Source organism: Oncorhynchus tshawytscha, linkage group LG10 (assembly GCF_018296145.1).
Source record: "Oncorhynchus tshawytscha isolate Ot180627B linkage group LG10, Otsh_v2.0, whole genome shotgun sequence".
Taxonomy (NCBI): domain Eukaryota; kingdom Metazoa; phylum Chordata; class Actinopteri; order Salmoniformes; family Salmonidae; genus Oncorhynchus; species Oncorhynchus tshawytscha.
The window spans coordinates 22,984,379-23,002,695 of NC_056438.1; the positions used below are offsets into that span (position 1 = coordinate 22,984,379).

The 18,317-nt window shown below is 42.6% G+C and overlaps 1 protein-coding gene across 4 annotated transcripts in view; it reads right to left on the minus strand.

Moving 5' to 3' along the window:
* The window catches only part of LOC112259967 (adhesion G protein-coupled receptor L3), a 342,605-nt gene that overhangs the window by 142,382 nt on the left and 181,906 nt on the right, over positions 1-18,317 (minus strand). For 3 of the 4 annotated variants that reach the window (XM_042328358.1, XM_024434684.2, XM_024434686.2), the window contains exons 5-7: positions 15,751-15,860; positions 4,228-4,242; positions 635-1,435 (exon numbers count right to left, since the gene is read on the minus strand). In XM_042328358.1, coding sequence (XP_042184292.1) covers positions 635-1,435; positions 4,228-4,242; positions 15,751-15,860 — 926 coding nt within the window. The remainder of the gene's footprint in view (positions 1-634; positions 1,436-4,227; positions 4,243-15,750; positions 15,861-18,317) is intronic. The other variant, XM_042328359.1, reaches the window with a different exon arrangement.

Below are 18,317 nucleotides of genomic sequence, written 5' to 3' on the forward strand. Positions count from 1 at the left end.
TTGGCATTTCGTTGAACGGTGTGTATCCTGTACATAGGACTACTAAAACAAAACTTGAAACTTGTTCCTAGATTGCTTGACACTAATTGGTGGGCTCATAGGCCATAATGTGAAAATTATGCCAAATGTTAAGACATATTGCAACACTGAAATGTGATCAAATGAATAGATCTAGAACAGTGTTTCACGGACTAAAAGCAAAGGATTAGTGTGCTCTTTGAGAACAGTTTCATGACAACAAACCATACATCTATCCACACACTTTCTCCTCGTCAACCTCCTCCTCTTCACTTCTCCTGCTATCAAAACGACTGCCAACGCTCGTAACGTCTACCATTTATACCCATAACAGGTTACACTTTTTGGGGGGGGGATAGTCCAGACAGTATGACCATCTGTAGAGCATTTACAGATGGACTATCAACAAACTATCTGTTGAAAAGTAAGTGTTTGCTAAGGTTACGCTAGAATCACGGTCAAGGTTAGGGTTACGTTTAGGGTTGGGTTAAGGTTAGGGTTGGGTTAAGGTTAGAGCTATGATTAGTAGACCGTTAGTTGAAATAACTGAATTACCAACAAGCTAGTGACAGACATGAAACAGAACAGATGGAAAAGAGAATAAAATCTGTCCTACCCGGTTTACTGTCCAAGGCGCCAAAGTCCAGTGAGTACTTGACCACGTGGTAATTGTTCCACACGTACAGCAGGTTGTCCCGTGGGTTGTAATCCACGGCGGCGATGTACTGGTATGAGTTGGGGAAGGGGATGTCCAGGAAGCCATCTTTACTCAGCTCTGTGTTGTAGATATAGTCGATCTTGTTCCCTGTCGCCTCGTTGTCGTCGTCTTCGTAGACCGACTTCACCACGTATAGAATACCGCAGATCATGAAGGCGTTGGATGCAGAGCGCTTGTCGTAGGCGGTATCCCAGGTTCCTTCTACGCGGAGAGTATATGGGTTCAGTTGGCTGATGACGATGCGCCCGTTATTCTGCTCCGTGGCGTAGATGACCCACAGGCCGTTCTCGTCCACGGCGAGGTCGATGTCCGACTTGCCGCCCCAGCGGTATGGCGAGGTGTCGTGGTAGTTGGCGCTGCCAATGATGGCCTCGCCACTCTTGATGCGTGTGCGCAGGTCGAACTTGACGATGTTGCGCGTGCGCTCCTTGTTGAAGAACAGAGCGCCATCGTACACTACGAAGCCCGTGCCGTCTACGCGGTGCGGCAGCTTGTACGTGGTCGTGGGTCGCCCGGCGATGAAGTCCTCTTTGGAGGAGTACTCGGTCAGCGTGTCCGTGCGGTATGGCGTCCAGGGCATGTAGTAGATCTTGTCGGAGGCCTGGAGGGGGTCTTTACACCAGGCACCAGATTGGTGGTCCGACTCAAAGAGGTGTTCGCTCTGGTACACCCCTCGCAGCAAGCCGGGGCACAGGAATACTGAGGAGCCAAAATGGAGGACAGACAAAACGCAGAGAGTTACTTTGGCATGAATTAGACTTCATTATTGGACTACGACAACTAGAAGGAGAAAGGACAAAAGAAGGCTAGTGTAAAAGGAAGTCACTGCCTTTACCTGATGAGGATAACGTTTACAATGCATTAGTTCTTAAATTAACTATTAATGTAGGCTAGACAACAAATAGGACAGGAAAAATAGTTGTCAATGTTGCTTAAATATACAATGAACGAGGTATGAGAGTATTATGATTTCAGAACATGCGCGTACCCACACTCGGCTAGCTATCCACATATTTACAATAGGCATGTAATCAGTGACATGATCAGTGTAATACAAACATCACTCCATTCCACTTATTTCACCCATGCCAACTCCTCAGTGCTACTGTATCATTGGTTAATAAATAACATCTAATAGGGAATGTCTAATACAAACACATTAAAAGATTAGGATAAAATAGCTCAAGCATAATTATTGGCATTTGGGGCCCAGGAACACAATAATGACTATATTACTACATGAGAATATTTCTCCATTATTGAGATATCTTCAGTCTGTGGCATCATGATTTACAATGTCCCTGCATTCTAAACTAATTATACCCTAACTGGTTTGTACTGAAATCTTATGAAGTAATGCAGCATATGAGTCCATAGCGTGCATCCCTTGCCGAAGGTGATTCTGTTTCAAAGAAGGATTACACTTTGACCGCCGGCTGAGTCAATTTCAAGTTAGCCGTCGCGATAAAAAGATGACATTTGAATTTAAGTCCTACTCATACGAATTTAACATACGGAGCACGTCATTTATTTGGACCGAGAGACAACAACATACATACATAATTATCTAAAACGGGATCAGACAGCGTCTTGAAAAGTTATCTTTTTGTAATGATGTATATATTCACTTACGCTCCCTTAAACAGACTCATGTACCGTTTAAAAAGTAACATGAGCAAAGAATCTGTTAAACGTACAGATAACTCAATAATAAATTAGGATTGAAGGTAAGAAGGTTTGAAATACTGTCGGTCTACACTTAAAAAACAAAAAATTGTGATTTGACCATAGCATGAGATGCTAAGAGCAGTGCTATTGTCAAGCGCTAGACGAAAGCAACAAAGAATTAAGACGACCTAACATTTCCACCCAAGTTCGTTAGGATTCAGGGTGCAGCAATAGCAACAAATGGAAAGTGGACGAAAGCTTCTTAATTTATGACAGGTGAGCGGCCTGACACCCCCGATGGCAGGTGCTCCTGGGAACTCAGGCAGAGGTCAAAAGCAGTGTGTTCAGAGAAGAAAAACAACAAGCCTGACTCCCCTGTCATCTCTTAAGATTAAACATGTCTACCTGCATGTGAGTAACATACCGTGATGCCTCCCATTGCACACATCTAAACTAGCACACAACCAAAATGCTCTAAGAGGGTCTCTACGGCTTAATAAGGCTTTCAGAACCTAGCATGCCCGGTAGGTAGTCCTTTACTGAAAGGAAATTGGGTCTGCATCCTAAACAACACTTTGTTCCCTATTTAGTGCACTACTTTCAACCAAGGACTATAGGTCAAAATGTAAAGCACTATATAGGGTAGAGGGTTCATCTGGGACGCAGCTTGCACTTTGGAGAGTTGATATTTGATCTATGGGTTAAGGTTATATGAGTGCACCCTTAGCTTTAATAAATGACTGTCTCAGGGGCCCGGACCAAAACAACTGCTAGCACAACACTGGGGCCCAGGTGCAGTAGTAGGCTATCTTATCATGCACGGTAGTATTCCATTAATATCTGAACATGTGGGTGTCTTTGTGCATTCTGCCATATTGACTGGGAGTCCCTGAAGGTTATAACATCATCATGTTAGGCCTATATATAATCTGGAATGCTGACAGTTTATTGAGCGAGGCTATTGATTGGCGTCCACGCCTCTCGCCTTTAAAATGATGCTGCTGGCAAACATGAACAGAATAACTTTCAATTACCTGGGAAAGAAAATGTTCTGGATAGATGCATATAGTGGAAGAAAGATATGGCGTGTATTACTGCAGTCAGATGAAAGATAGCTATGCTACTGACTATATACGAACCGCCGATGTTCAACGTAGTTTTGATTTTCAGGTGAATCGTGACAAACATGTACATCACTTCGACCATCTAAAAGCAGTGCGACTGTTAAAACACTTCACGCGACATTTGCTGTATCCCCAAAATCTAAAACACAAAAAAAAAAAAATGTGTGTCTGTACTGTTGAAATAACCTTTGCATCGCGTGAACGTCTTAAGATTTTCGACATAGGTTCTGTATTCTAACGTTTTGTTTTGTTGGCAGTGTTTGGGTCTAGACTGACACTAGCACTTTGTACATTGTCAAAAACGGGACTACTATTTACATGACCCATGATGTCACTCGATGTGGGACATCCCCCCCCCCCTTTTTATAACGAACGAACACAGTCGTCATTGTATGTCCCTCTTCCATGAATCCGATGATCATGACAATGAGTTTGGTTTCCATGCAAAACATGCTAAAAGCCTGCACTTAAAACGCATTGTGATCAGGTTTTAATGCTTAGTAAGACTTTTCCTGCTAATGTCTTATGGCGTGTTGCCAACATGTCCTACTACTAGGGCACACATTGAATTAGCAGACATTAGAAGGTCAATAAAGAGCAGATGACGTAAGAGAATAGCTGCTATGGCAACCCCCATCACCCAGCAAAGCATGAACCCCAATGAAGTCTCGAAAATAAAAGGAGTGGGCAATTAGTTACCTTTTTGTTCCACTTCTATTTTAGGCATGAGAAGGAGAGAAAAGAAGAGAGAGATACAGAATAGATTAATGATGCGATAACTGGCAAAAGAGTCAAGTTTACTTCAGCAGGTCAAACACATTGGAACATTAGCACTGTGGATGATGAGGCTGCTTCGTGGTGGAGTAGTTGGAACAAAACATGCCATGGCAAAGCGTTGGGAAGGAAACGTGTCGCTTGTCACACAGCCTGTGGGGGAAGAGAGAGATTAAATCATATCTTTAGACATGTGAATCGTGTGAATGCGGCTTTGAAGTGACGACAACTCCAAGATAGGGGGAGAGCCAGAGAGAGAACGGTAATTAACTTGATCAGAAGTCAACTCCAGATGTGTTCATTAAAAACAGTAGAACATATGGTTGCGCACTGTACAGACTCCTTCAGTAGTCACACGAGGGGGGGAAACAAGAGCGCCACGTGCAGATCGGAAGACAGAAACTCCACAGCAGCACATCTTCTATTTTGAAATTGATAATTGGTGATTTATCACCTGTGGGTTGATAAAGGCTATAACGATTAGCATATGGCCATCTCCATTCTAGTGATATCAGGAAAGAGACACAAAATTAAGTAATTTTGTTCACATGGCAAATTCCCCTGGTACGTGCAAAGATGTCGACAACCATCACAAGAGTAATTGGTCAATCAATCATAACGACATGGAAGAAGTGCATGTGCAAACGTTTCTGTGCCATTAACTTGTATTACCTACAGATTTCTGTTGCCACTCAACCTCATCGCTTATTTAAGGTCTTCTGGTGAAGAGTGGCAGGACTTTAAAACCAAGTGTCATGTAGCCTTGTTAGCCAGCCATGCGTGTCAAAGACTGTCGAGCGGGACCAAGTGTAATATTATTGTATGGTTTGAATTTTGAACTTGATTCAGTATTGGCATTGTCACACATCAGCCACCTACTGCTACTAGCCTTGCCGCAGACCCTTATTCTTCGGTAATACTCTATAGCAAACTGATTGCAAGCAATTGGAATCCATGATTGTGTGGACATGTCCTGTTGTCGATGCCTGTGGATGCTGGTCTGAAAGGGCTTGTTGACTGATCTAAGAATGGCAAACAAGTCTAAATGTAATATCAATACTGTATATAGCAAAATGATTGCAGCAATTGCTGTACTTAAAAATGACATGATTGTCTGGACATGTCTTGGCTGTAAATCCTTGTTGTCTCTGCCTATACGGTTCTACTCCAGTTTCGAAGTTTCCCCTAGGTCCTGGACCAGCCTCACCCCCCCCAATCCAAACATGAACTATTAGTGGGCAAACTGCCAAACTGACCCAATATCAGCGTCTAGAGGCAACTTCACCATACTCCATAAGGTTGTAGAATACAAGAGTCTGGTTCCCTGGTGGGGTTAACGGCAGGACATGCATCTGCCCCCATGCCACTGCTCCCCTCCTCTAATCCTGGATCTAATAAAACCGGATTAACCCCAGGGCTTACGCGGTAACTCCTCAAAACGGAGAGGAAGAGAGAGGGAGGCACAGAGAGAGGGAGAGGAAACGGGAGAGAGCGAGAAGGAAAGAGAGCCACAGAAAAAGAAAAGTGAGGCATAGAGGAAGAAATAAGGAGGAGATGAAGAAGATGATGACGAAGGGAGGGGGGAGATTGAGAGAGAAGGAGAGATTGAGAGAATATTTCATTCCATTTTCAAAAGACATACTGTGTGTCTGACCACGCACAGCTGATATGGCCGCTCAGCATAGATATTCTGATGCCTTTTAGTTGTTTGGGATTGATCTACAGGAAGTGTTAGGAATTAATCAATTCAGCCATATTTCAGATACAGTATATCAATGATAACAACAGCCTGAAGCGATCAATGGATGCAAACAGCACACCAACAACACCTCGCGTTTGAGGGAATTAGTTTGATCAAGGCGAGGCGCAGACTAATCTTGATTATTGAGCGTCTGTTTCCGGACACAGATTCTATCTAGTTGTCGACTGAAAACCATGCTCAATGGAGAATCTCCATCGAAAATGATTTGTTGTTTGTGATGCGAGGGCATTTCTAGATCGGCGATTCTGTGCAGTCCGACTGCAATGTAGCCTCAAACACATGCGTTATCTCACGCCACAGGTCACAAACTGAATCTAGGTAAACACAAAACCTCTCACAATGAACTCGTCTAATCTATTATCAGATCATTGGCTCCCACACAACAGTACTGAAGGGTGTTACTGTATTTGATTGAGTGATCGCTAGCGGTTGTGAGGGAGGGTAATGATCTGTAGCAAAAACCATTAGCTCTTTTAAGAGATGGCGGGATTGCGAAGAGATGGACGAGCAAGTAGCCGTGGGATGCGCCCGGTGTCCTTGTCACAAGACGCCGCCACTTCCGTGGTTACACGTTCCGCATGTTCCCTGTCATCTTCCGTGTACGTCCCCAAGGTAAAATCACTCTGGCTGTTTGCAATTATTTATCTAGAAAAGGCGTGGTCGGGTTGCTAGCGACGTACCCAGGATAGGTTAGTTCAGTGGCACTCAGATTAAAGGAAAAAGGATGGAGAAACAAGATAATTGATTCATATGAAATGCGCCTTTTCCCATTGTGACCGTAATACGATTTTGGTCATGGTTGTCAAAGAGTCATTAAAAGTCTGCCTGTCTGTGTATACTGGCTCAGCCAAGCAATCTTCTCAAAGCAGAATGGTTATGAATATATCCTCTCCAAATCAAACTACTCACATTTCACGGGTTGAAATGCATTTGGACAGTTCAAAGAGAGTATCAGAGAGAAATGCCACTTGAACAACGTTTAGCCAAGAGACGGTCGTGGATACGGTCTACACAACCTGGTGGTATACTAGGGGAAGAAGGTCCACAGGCCGTATGACCTTCCGGCACAGTGAAGTGAATGTAAAAAGGCTTCCAGGCCAAACAGAGTCTCTGCTGTACTAGAGTAGATATAGTCAATGTCTATTTTCATATTTGGCCAAGGGCAGAAACAGCAATATCTTTCCTGCCATCTGCTGATGCATAGGTCGTATAAAATGATCCAAGAAATAGATACCTACTTGCTATTCCTGTAAATATACAGAATAAACATTTTGTCGATGGCTGTGATGATGATGACGGCAATTAGGGTTCATTTATCTTTTGTTTTGTCATCACCACTCACCGACTTTGATGTGTACTATTCAACAGGTTTGGACACGCCTCTAACCGCACTTCCAAGTGTTGGCAGCCAATAGCATTTCACCACGCAATGGGTCTAACCGGCTACGCTGCCCTATCAAATCAAATAAGCTGCATGGTCATCCTATCCATCCATATAAGGAAACTGAAGTTGATATTTTAAAACAGAATACGTTGCTTTTTATACATCTAGAGATTTAGCTGAATTTCAGCAATATGGACAACCTAAATAAACTTCTCCTGAACTCTTCAGTTTGTGAAGATATGGCGTTTCAAACATCATATGTTACACGTATGAATATAATCTACCTCTCAAACCTCCCAACTTCAAAACAGTCTTAATTCAACTACTTGTGTCACACATCAAGCGCTGTGTCACACCATATCTACATATTTTACATACATGTTGTCACGCCTGCCTCCGCTCTCCCTCTCTGGCGCTCGAGGGCTGTCCTGTTTGTTCCCCGTGTCTGCATTAATGTTATGTGTTCACGTCCAGACGCTGTCCTGTCCCATGTCCGTCGCCATTAAATGTTCACTCTCTGTACCTGCTTCTTGTCTCTACCAGCGTCGACCCTTACACATGTACATATGGCTGCGTTCATACAGGCAGCCCAATTCTGATATTTTTACCAATCACAGATCTTTTCACATCAGGTCTTTTTCCGAGCTGATCTGATTGGTCCAAAGACCAATTAGTGAACACAAGATCAGAATAGGAGCCTATTTGACCTCAAAATTGATATCACCTTACTTAAATGTCTAAATAATGCCATTTCCTTATTCAAGGCATACAGCTATCTGCAAATACTAACAGGCCTGACTGACACTAAGCCTCGCTAGCCCTGCCCACGTAAAGGACAGCTGTATGGGTGTGCATTTCAATAATTAACGCTTCCCAATGGCGGTGAGGTGGCTGAATGGTATCATTAGGAGCTAATAGAGATTCATGGTTGAGCGGAGGCCATTTTGGTTATATTTCGCCCCCTTTCTCCCTCCTCCTCTACCTGTGCTCTGAACCTAGGAGGGAGGGCACGGTGACTATTCCATTTCTTAATTAATGACAGAAATTAGATGCTTTCAATAGCATGTGGGAGGTCACGGGTACAATTTTGCCCTATTTTTTTCTTTCTCTCTCCATCCATCCGTCCATCCTTCATCCCTCTCTCTTAACCTCTTGCTCAGTCTATTCCTTTTCCTTCCCTCTTTCTCCATGCCCCCTGTCCCTCTCGTATTCTCCTCCGCTTCTCTCCTCATATGTCCTCCATTTTTCTCGCTCGATCCCGCCGTCACTCCTCTCCTTTCCCCCTCAGTCGCTCTCCCACCCTGGGAGTGGTAGCTGTGCTCTTTCATAACCTTGACGATGCAGGAACCCGCCAGTGTGTGTGTGTATGTATATGTTCAGTATGTGTGTGTGTGTGTGTGTGTGTGTGTGTGTGTGTGTGTGTGGGAGCCCGCGTTTGCGTGTGAGAAAGGTGCAAGGACTTGGCGCACGGTCAATCAGTCATGCACCGGGGAGAGGCAGCCGACAGACCGATACAGGGGAAAACACAAGCAAGAGAAGAAAAAAAAAAAACATGAAATACATTTTCAGGAACATGAACCGGAATTGGAGCAGAAGTAACTTAATTGCACTTCCTAAAGATGCCTCGATTCCAGAGACCTTGATATTACAGAAAGGGCAGCAAGAGAAAGCATGCAGAGATGACATAAGGAAAAGGCTTTTAGTCTGGTGGTAAAGAGGGTTTGGTGAAAGACCACAGAAGAAAGAGGGTGCTTCATTACATGAGTAACAATGTCGGAACTTTGATTAGCAGGGCAATATCACAAAGAGAGACTCTAAAGAGGCCAATCTCCAATTAGAGTGATAGACATGGCAACGAACAGGCCGTGTGCTTTGGTTTCTCTTTTCTCTGAACTTAGAACCCGTTTCAAAAAGTGTTTGCGTGTGTGTTAATGCCTGGATCGGCTTTTTTGTGTTTGTGTTTGTGTGTCTGTGTGCGCATGAAGGACAAAAAGAGAACACCCAGAACGAGGACCTGATAGATTACACCAGGCCCACATGGCTATTACGGGGGGGAAAGCATTCACGCCGACATTCATCCACATTGGTAATCGCACCCTTCCTGGGCAATTACTGACCCACTCTACTGGAAAAATGCAGGAAAATACAAGCATTAATGTCTATTTCCAGAAGTGTGTTTTTTTCCCCTTGCCTCTCCTATGATAATCTAGCTTCACTCTGTATCCTTCTGGAAGTAAGAAGTAGGTTCATTGACCAATGTATTATTATGTATTCCTCTTACACTGAACAAAAATATAAAACCCAACCTGTAAAGCGTTGGTCCCATTTTCCATGAGCTGAAATTAAAGATCCCAGAAATGCCCCCTACACACAAACATCAAATTTTTCTCAAATTTGTTTACATCCCTGTTAGTGAGCATTTATCCTTTGCCAAGATAATCCAACCACCTGACAGGCATGGCATAAAGAAGGTGATTAAACAGCATGATCATTAAACAGGTGCACCTTGTGCTGGGGCAATAAAAGGCCGCTCTAAAATGCACAGTTTGCACATAACAATGCCACATGACAATGCCACACGTCTCAATTGGCATGCTGACTGCAGAAATGTTTCCAGAGAATTTAATGTTCTTTCTCTACCATAAGCCACCTCCAAAGTCATTTTAGAAAATTCTGCAGTAGATACAACCAGCCTCACAACCGCAGACCACATGTAACCACGCCAGCCCAGGACCTCCAAATCTGACTTCTTCGCCTGCGGGATCATCTGAGACCAGCCATCCGGACAGCTGATGAAACTGTGGGTCATTTTCCCAATGAAGTAACCAACTGGAGAAGTGTGCGCTTCACAGATTAATCGTGGTTTCAACTGTACTGGGCAGATGGCAGACAGCGTTTCTGGCGTCATGTGGGCGTTTGGTTTGCTGATGTCAACATTGTGAACAGAGTACCACATGGTGGCAGTGGGGTTATAAGCTATGGACAACAAACACAATTGCATTTTATTGATGGCAATTTGAATGCACAGAGATACCTTGATGAGATCCTGAGGCCCATTGTCGTGCCATTCATACGCCGCTAATCACATCATGTTTCAGCATGATAACGCACGGCCCCATGGTGCAAAGATCTGTACACAATTCCTGGAAGCTGAAAGTGTTCCAGTTCCCGCCAATATCCAGCAACTTCACACAGCCATTAAAGAGGAGTGGGACATCATTTCTTGCGTAGGCCACAATCAACATCCTAATCAACTCTACACGAAGGAGATGTGTCGTGCTGCACGAGGCAAATGGTGGTCACACCAGACACTGACTGGTTTTCTGATCCACACCCCTACCTTTTTTTTAAGGTATCTGTGACCAACAGATGCATCTTTCTATTCCCAGTCATGTGCAATTCATAGACTAGGGCCTAATGAATGTATTTCAATTATCTGATTTCCTTCTATTAACTGTAGCTCAGTAAAATCATTGACATTTTTGCGCTGGAGATAATGAATTTGATGTTGAAATAGAGTGAATGTTGCCTTTAATCAATCCGTGACAAAACACAATATGACTGTGGATGTGGGGGCCTACCAGTTAAAACCATGGACATACAATCAGTTTCCAGATCAGTGTTAAAACCAATGGCTGTGGATGTGGGGGCCTACCAGTTAAAACCATGGACATACAATCAGTTTCCAGATCAGTGTTAAAACCAATGGCTGTGGATGTGGGGGCCTACCAGTTAAAACTATGGACATACAATCAGTTTCCAGATCAGTGTTAAAACCAATGGCTGTGATATTCGAGATACAGGTCATGGATTTGTCTTCCCTCTCACATTGGCACACACACTGTGTGAGATCAGAAGCCATCATCATAAGCCTTTCCCAGTTACAGGGTGATCAGCTGTCACTAAACGATGTGACAGCACTGCAATCTCCCTTCACACATGAGGAGACATAGACCTAGTCATTCAGGTGAGGGGAGACTCTCCGTCAGTGAGTAGGATAGACGAGCACATTAGGTCAATCAAGTAGGACGAGAGAAAGAGTGAGTGGCGAATTTGTACCTGGTGTGTGAATGCACAAAAAACACAACTAATGGCTAATGGCTGACTGACTGAGCCAGTTATATGTATACAATCGGCGTGTTCATCTTTGATGTGATACAGATAAATACAGCAATCCAATTCTAGCAGCATCATAGGCTAGATGTTGATGCTATTAGTGACTGTGTGAATGACAAACGGCCACACCGGCACAGACAAAGTATTTTCCTCTTAAGCATCTAGATACAAATTTATATCCTCGCTAATTTTTCATTCATATATTATACATTTTCATAACAATAACAAATCCAATTTGAATCAACCTCAGCAAGCACAATGGAGTATGACAAAGCGTCTTGTCAGCCAAACAGTCACACAGGTGCTGTTTACTAAAGGCGCGACTGTGGCATAGCAGTGCCCGTAATGACAACATTGAGCAGGGGCGGAATTGTAAAAAGACACCCACGCGCCGAGGCCGCATTGATTTCACAGTTTTCATCTGCCTTCCAGCTTTGGTCAATGCCGACCGATGGGCGATGACTGCGGCAGGTGCTGAGCGTTGTGCCAAAAGAATCCGACGCTTGATTCGATTAGGCCGCCGAATCGGTTGCTGCTTATTAACGACTGATTGCTTGTCCATGCGGAATGAATTATAAGCAAATTAAGGCCAGGTCACAATCAACTTTTGCCAGTTGAATGTAGATGCAAATATAACTTTTTTCAGGGATATTGTATTAAAATATGCAAATAGAAAATGTATGTGTGGCTTTTTTGTTTTTTTAATACTAATATTGTTGGACGAAATACCATGAAACAAAAAAATTGCTAAGTAGAAGCAGAAATGTCATTTCAGCCTGACCGGGTGTGCCAGGCCTTAGACATATAGCTGCGGATATCCTTATTTGAGATGAATCAAGCCTTGAATTACACATCTTGGCTTAGCTAGCACACACAGGCTGTTTTGAGGGCTGGCATTGTGGGGGTTGTACATTGTCTTTATTACTGTGGAACAACAGGGAAGCTCTGGAGATTGTTTAGCTATGGACATTCTCCCTCTCTCTCCGGCTCGCTCTCACAGATGTATCCATTTTGCATTTTGGAGCAGAAACAAAAGACTTCCTTAAAGTGAGTGCTATAATTACACTGTTCTCGTGTCGGGATTTTTTTTCCAAAATCAAGGTCAGTACATTCGCCATGGTAACAGCACACAATTAGAGATGTAATTAGTCATAATAGGGAAAGAGAGAGGAAAGGGAGGTAGAGGTTGGGAGAGGCCATGCCAGGACGAAACATCGGTGGTGGTTGGCGAAACATTCCACAAGGGACATAGATAGGCCATTTCACCCGGGGATGTGTTTTCTTTCATGACCCTGCAGGGGTCTCGGGAGCTCTCTGTTATGAGTAATGGGTGATTCATTAAAGCTGGGAAAGAGTGGGGGCAGAGGGTACTGTGAAACAGTGTTGACCTCTAAAGAAATACAACCTCTGAGGTCGGAACCTGGCCGTTGAAAGGAGTGCGTTACAGAGCCAGGTTGAGGGGACGGAGACGGACGAGACAGGCATCTTTCTGAATCAATTTGGAGGAATCCTCTTAAAATGCATCCTTTATTCCTCCCTTCCTTCGAGGTAACCAGCGATTTGACATGATGTGATTGGTGGAAGCAATGCAGTGACAAGCTTTCACTGAACAATCCATCCACGTTACATCAGTGATTATTTCAGGGATGAAGGAAGAGAGTCAAGGTTTGAAGGCGGACCCGGAGAGACGTTGACATATCGGCCATCTGATCCCTGTCTCGCTTATGTCATCCTCACAACGGGACGACGGGTGCATCACTCATTCCAAAGGGTAGCCGTGGTAATCCTCAGAGTGTATGGCAGAGCACGTCTAAACACTAGGAGTACATTGGACAAACACCAGTCCATGCTGACACGAACGCAAAGATGGCTTATATATATATATATATATATTTGGAAATATCAGAGTGTACTAATTAACACACCATGATGGATCCATGACACACATAGGCTCAGGGGCAGCATGGTTGCCTCAATGCTGCTGCGTTCTTGTTGTATTCTATTGGACCAAATAGAAAAGGGAAGCCAGTGATTATTCCAAAATGACAGGCTGAGTAAGAGCTTGGTCTGCATTGCCCCACATCATAGGAAAACACTGGTGTGGCTGGCTCCCAGAATATCCGCCATTGCATTTCCATTACGATTCATGGCTCGAATCGAATCACCAATTAATAAAATCAATATCATATCGCATCAGCGTGAAGCTCTCTGCAGCGTATCATTCCCTATTATTACAGGTGTGGGTCTGATGGAGCCATTCTCCTCTGCTGATGGAAGATGGAGAGAGGAGCTGTAACTTATACTGACAGTGCCTGCTTTCAGCACCGGAATACTGATGAAAACGTCCTGCACAGGAAGAGAGAGAGATTGAGGGATATAGATATAGGCAGAGAGAGAGGGTGAAAGAGAGTGATGGGGGGGGTAGAAAGAGAGAAAATACTGCGTGCTTAATATGAGTTGTCAATAAGACAGCGGTGGAAACAACCAGGTATGGTTATTTGGCTCAATGAACCAAGCTAAATATGTAAAATATAGTGCATATTCTTAATAAGATGAGAACTATTTGTTAATATAGCAAATATAGATTAAAGCACGTCAAATTAAATGATAACATCTGATATGATATGTGACATTTGTTTCATTTGATGCCAAGCAAGCAGCAATCCATTCTTCAAAGGCAACAAGCTGGATGGAAGCAAATATAATTGACTTTAAACGTCACTTCAAGTTCATTCCAAATTACAGTAGTTTAGAAATCCCATTTGGTTAGACACCTTTGGTTCCACAGTAAACTACTTTCTCTTTTCGAGGTTCAGCGAATAACAATGTGGGACGTCACACGATAATGTCTGTGCACTTCCTGTGACCTCATCCTCTCTTCCTGTTCGTCTGTTTACTCCCGTCTGCACGCTGAGTATTCTATTCAAACCACAAAAAAATGTCAATTTCCAATTCAGTCATGGATACCTTTGGGGTTCTTAGGCCATGCTATGATGCCACCGTGGCTAAAAGGCATGCTGTTTTTTAGGTTTTGAAGGTTCAGGCCTAGGTCTCTCATCTCTTAAAGGAAGTGTGCGTGAAAAAGGGACTGGCTAGAATCTAAGCGAACACAACTGCATTTTGAATCAAGCTAAACTGCCTTTGATGCTAATGCTGTAACTTGACAGTTGGTAATAGCTCTGACAGAAGCATGAATACTTAGACCAGAAGGTGAACACTCACAAAATAATCGGTTGATGATGCAATATTTTCGTTTAGGTGTGTGAGCAAATTGATTGACCAATTCCAGAGCATCTGGTTTTGTTTCATCATCAACTAGGGCTATCTTTGTGGTTTTATAATTACAATTACCTCTACTGACAGAAATCAGTCAGTCTTGTCAGTTTTCTGAAAACGCTGTCAAGAATTTGTGGAAGATGAATGACATCAACGTCAAAATGTCAATACTGATTTCTTTATGGACGATAGCCCTTTGGTAATACATTGAAGACTAATTCTACATTAAATCTGAATCTACCTTGAATCCAACGTCTCACTTTAACATCAAACCCCCAAAGCAATCAATACTGTCAACATCGGAAATCCACTAACAGATATGTATTATAAGCCCAACATGGCATGTGCTAGAATATCATTGACACTGTTCCTACGTGAACATTTTAAATGATGAGTTGGATAGAAGAGAAATACATCTGACATTCAAACAGATATATGAGACAAAGTACCTTGGTTTCGAATGAAGGTAAACACATTGTCCTGCGTAAGTTCATTTGAACGTTCATTTTTCACATTTGGATACATTGAGAGGTACCAGAGTCAGATAGTGACATTTTCCAGTGCCAGAGTTGCTACTGTACCTTCCTATATACCGTAGCAGCTTACTTAAAAGGGACCACATTAACTTCAACATAAAGACATGTTAAGGACACAATCATACATGTTTGTATGTGACAGAGTGAAGTGGCATTGCTGTTACATGGAATTAAGCATGACGAAAAAGAGCATTACAATACGTATCATGCACTATGTCATGGGCTTCATCCCAAATGGCACCCTATTCTCTTTATAGTGCACTACTGACCAGAGTCACATACAGTAGGTAGTGCACTATATAGGAAATAGAGTGCAATTTTGGAAGTATCCATGAACTGCTTAGAAGAACACAAGAGAATGAAGAGATACGTACTGTAGGGTACACATTCGTACTGGACCTCAAGGTACTTATAGGTTCCGGGGCAAGGGTCAGGAAATACATCTAGTCCAGCCACTACAGCACACTGGGTCCGATTATTACATCTGAAAAGGAAGAAAAAGGTGAGGTTAAAAGGTCAGGTTAAAAGGGGCAATCTGGGATTCAAACAACAACAAATCAGTCATTCTGAAAGTGTTTTTGGTCACCAGATAATGGATGGCGATAGAGAAATGTAACACTTTATAGACAGCTATGGATGCAAGGACCAACTATCCAGGACATCAAAATGAAAATATTAACCATGTGTTGGACCGTTACAGGGGTGTGTTTGTGAATTCAGATATACTGGTAATAGAACCATTACAGTCAATATCCAGAGGTACCACAATAAAACACTGATGTTGCTATGATAAACATTTAGCGAGTGGTTAATGAACTAGAATGAATTCCCATTTCATTTTGCTGCTCAGACTGAGAAATTGATGCATTGCGGGTTCAGTGAACATTGACTGCCAAGCCGTCAACGGTAAAATCATCCATTTGGCGAGAAGAAGAAGGTTGGACTCGGGCTAAAACAATGTCTTTGTCCTAAATGATACCGTATTCACTTTATAGTGCACTGCTTTTGACCAGAGCCCTTTGAGACCTGGTCAGAAGTCGTGCATTACGTAGTAAATAGGGTGCCATTTGGTATGCAGTCATTTTCTCTGCCGTGATATGAATTTAGACCGGGTGCAGACTCATATTCAGGGCATGACGGATTGGGAGAGGACACAGCCGGCCGAGTGCAAAATCGGCTCAGACGCGAAAGAGCTTTCACCTCGGCTTTCATTATTAACACAATTACTTGGCTGGCAGTGTCTTAAGTCTGCCATTTTACTTTAGGCAATCATCAATCAAAGCTCGATCCCACCACACTTACTGCACAACATTAACTATCACATGCTTAAACGAGTGTATCGATTGATCGGAATAAACCATCTGTGCACATCAGTAGACCAACAGGAGGCAAAGGTCAATGTCACCACTAGAGGAGTTAGTGGTCACATGCCCCCGGCACGTGAACCTCAGCTTTATGTAAAAATCCATAAAATCATACAACCAAATTGGCACATTTACTTTTTCTCTTCTTTTCTTTCTTTCTTCTTAATATATTTTTTGAGGAGACAGATCAGCTTTAATAGTGCAGATAGATTGTGGCTTCCGTCAATGTAATTGTCTGCGTCCCCCATATATATTTTTTGTATACATACAGTACCAAAAGTTTGGACACACCTACTCATTCAAGGGTTTTTCTTTATTTTTTATTTATTGTACAATAATAGTGAAGACATCAAAACTATGAAATAAAACATATGGAATCATGTAGTAACCAAAAAAGTGTTAAACGAATCAAAATATATTTTATATTTTATATGATTCTTCAAAGTATCCACCCTTTGCCTTGATGACAGCTTTGCACACTCTTGGCATTCTCTCAACCATCGTCATGAGGTAGTCACCTGGAATGCATAACAGGTGTGCTTTGTTCAAAGTTCATTTGTGGACTTTCTTTCCTTCTTAATGCATTTGAGCCAATCAGTTGTGTTGTGACAAGGTGGCGGGGTCGGGGGGGGGCTGGTGGGTATACAGAAGAGAGCCGTATTTGTTAAAATACCAAGTCCTTATTATGTCAAGAACAATTCAAATAAGCAAAGAAAAACGACAGTCCATCATTACTTTAAGACATGAAGATCAGTCAATCTGGAACATTTTAAGAACTGCAGTCGCAAAATCCATAAGGATCTGTTCATTAGAGTTAACTAAATATGCATTCTGCAGTGATAGGCCATCCAATTTGTTTTGCGCTTAGTGGGACTATCATTTGTTTTTCAACAGGACAATGACCCAACACACCTCCAGGCTGTGTAAGGGCTATTTGACCAAGAAGGAGAGTGATGGAGTGCTGCATCAGATTACCTGGCCTCCACAATCACCCTACCACAACCCAATTGAGATGGTTTGGGATGAGTTGGACTGCAGAGTGAAGGAAAATCAGCCAACAAGTGCCTGGCATATGTGGGAACTCCTTCAAGGCTGTTGGAAAAACATTCCAGGTGAAGCTGGTTGAGAAAATGCCAAGAGTGTGCAAAGCTGTCATCAACCAAAGGGTGGCTACTTTAAAGAATCTCAAATATAAAGTATATTTTGATTTGTTTAAGACTTTTTTGGTTACTACATGATTCCATATGTTTTATTTCATAGTTTTGATGTCTTCACTATAATTCTACAATGTAGAAAAAAGTAAAAAATAAAGAAAAACCCTTGAATGAGTAGGTATGACCAAACTTTTGACTGGCACTGTATATAACATTCTATTGGTTGCAAGAATTGGTATACTTTTTTCTTTATCCCAATTTCTTTTAACAAATTTTGATTAATAACAGACAAGTTCCCTACTTTTCCCCCCTTCCACTTGCGGTAATGCTGCTATGAGTTGGTTGTAGTTTTGAGTAGAGGAGACATTTCCATATATTTTTCCACCAGTCCTATTTACCATATTATTTACAAAGTGTATACAG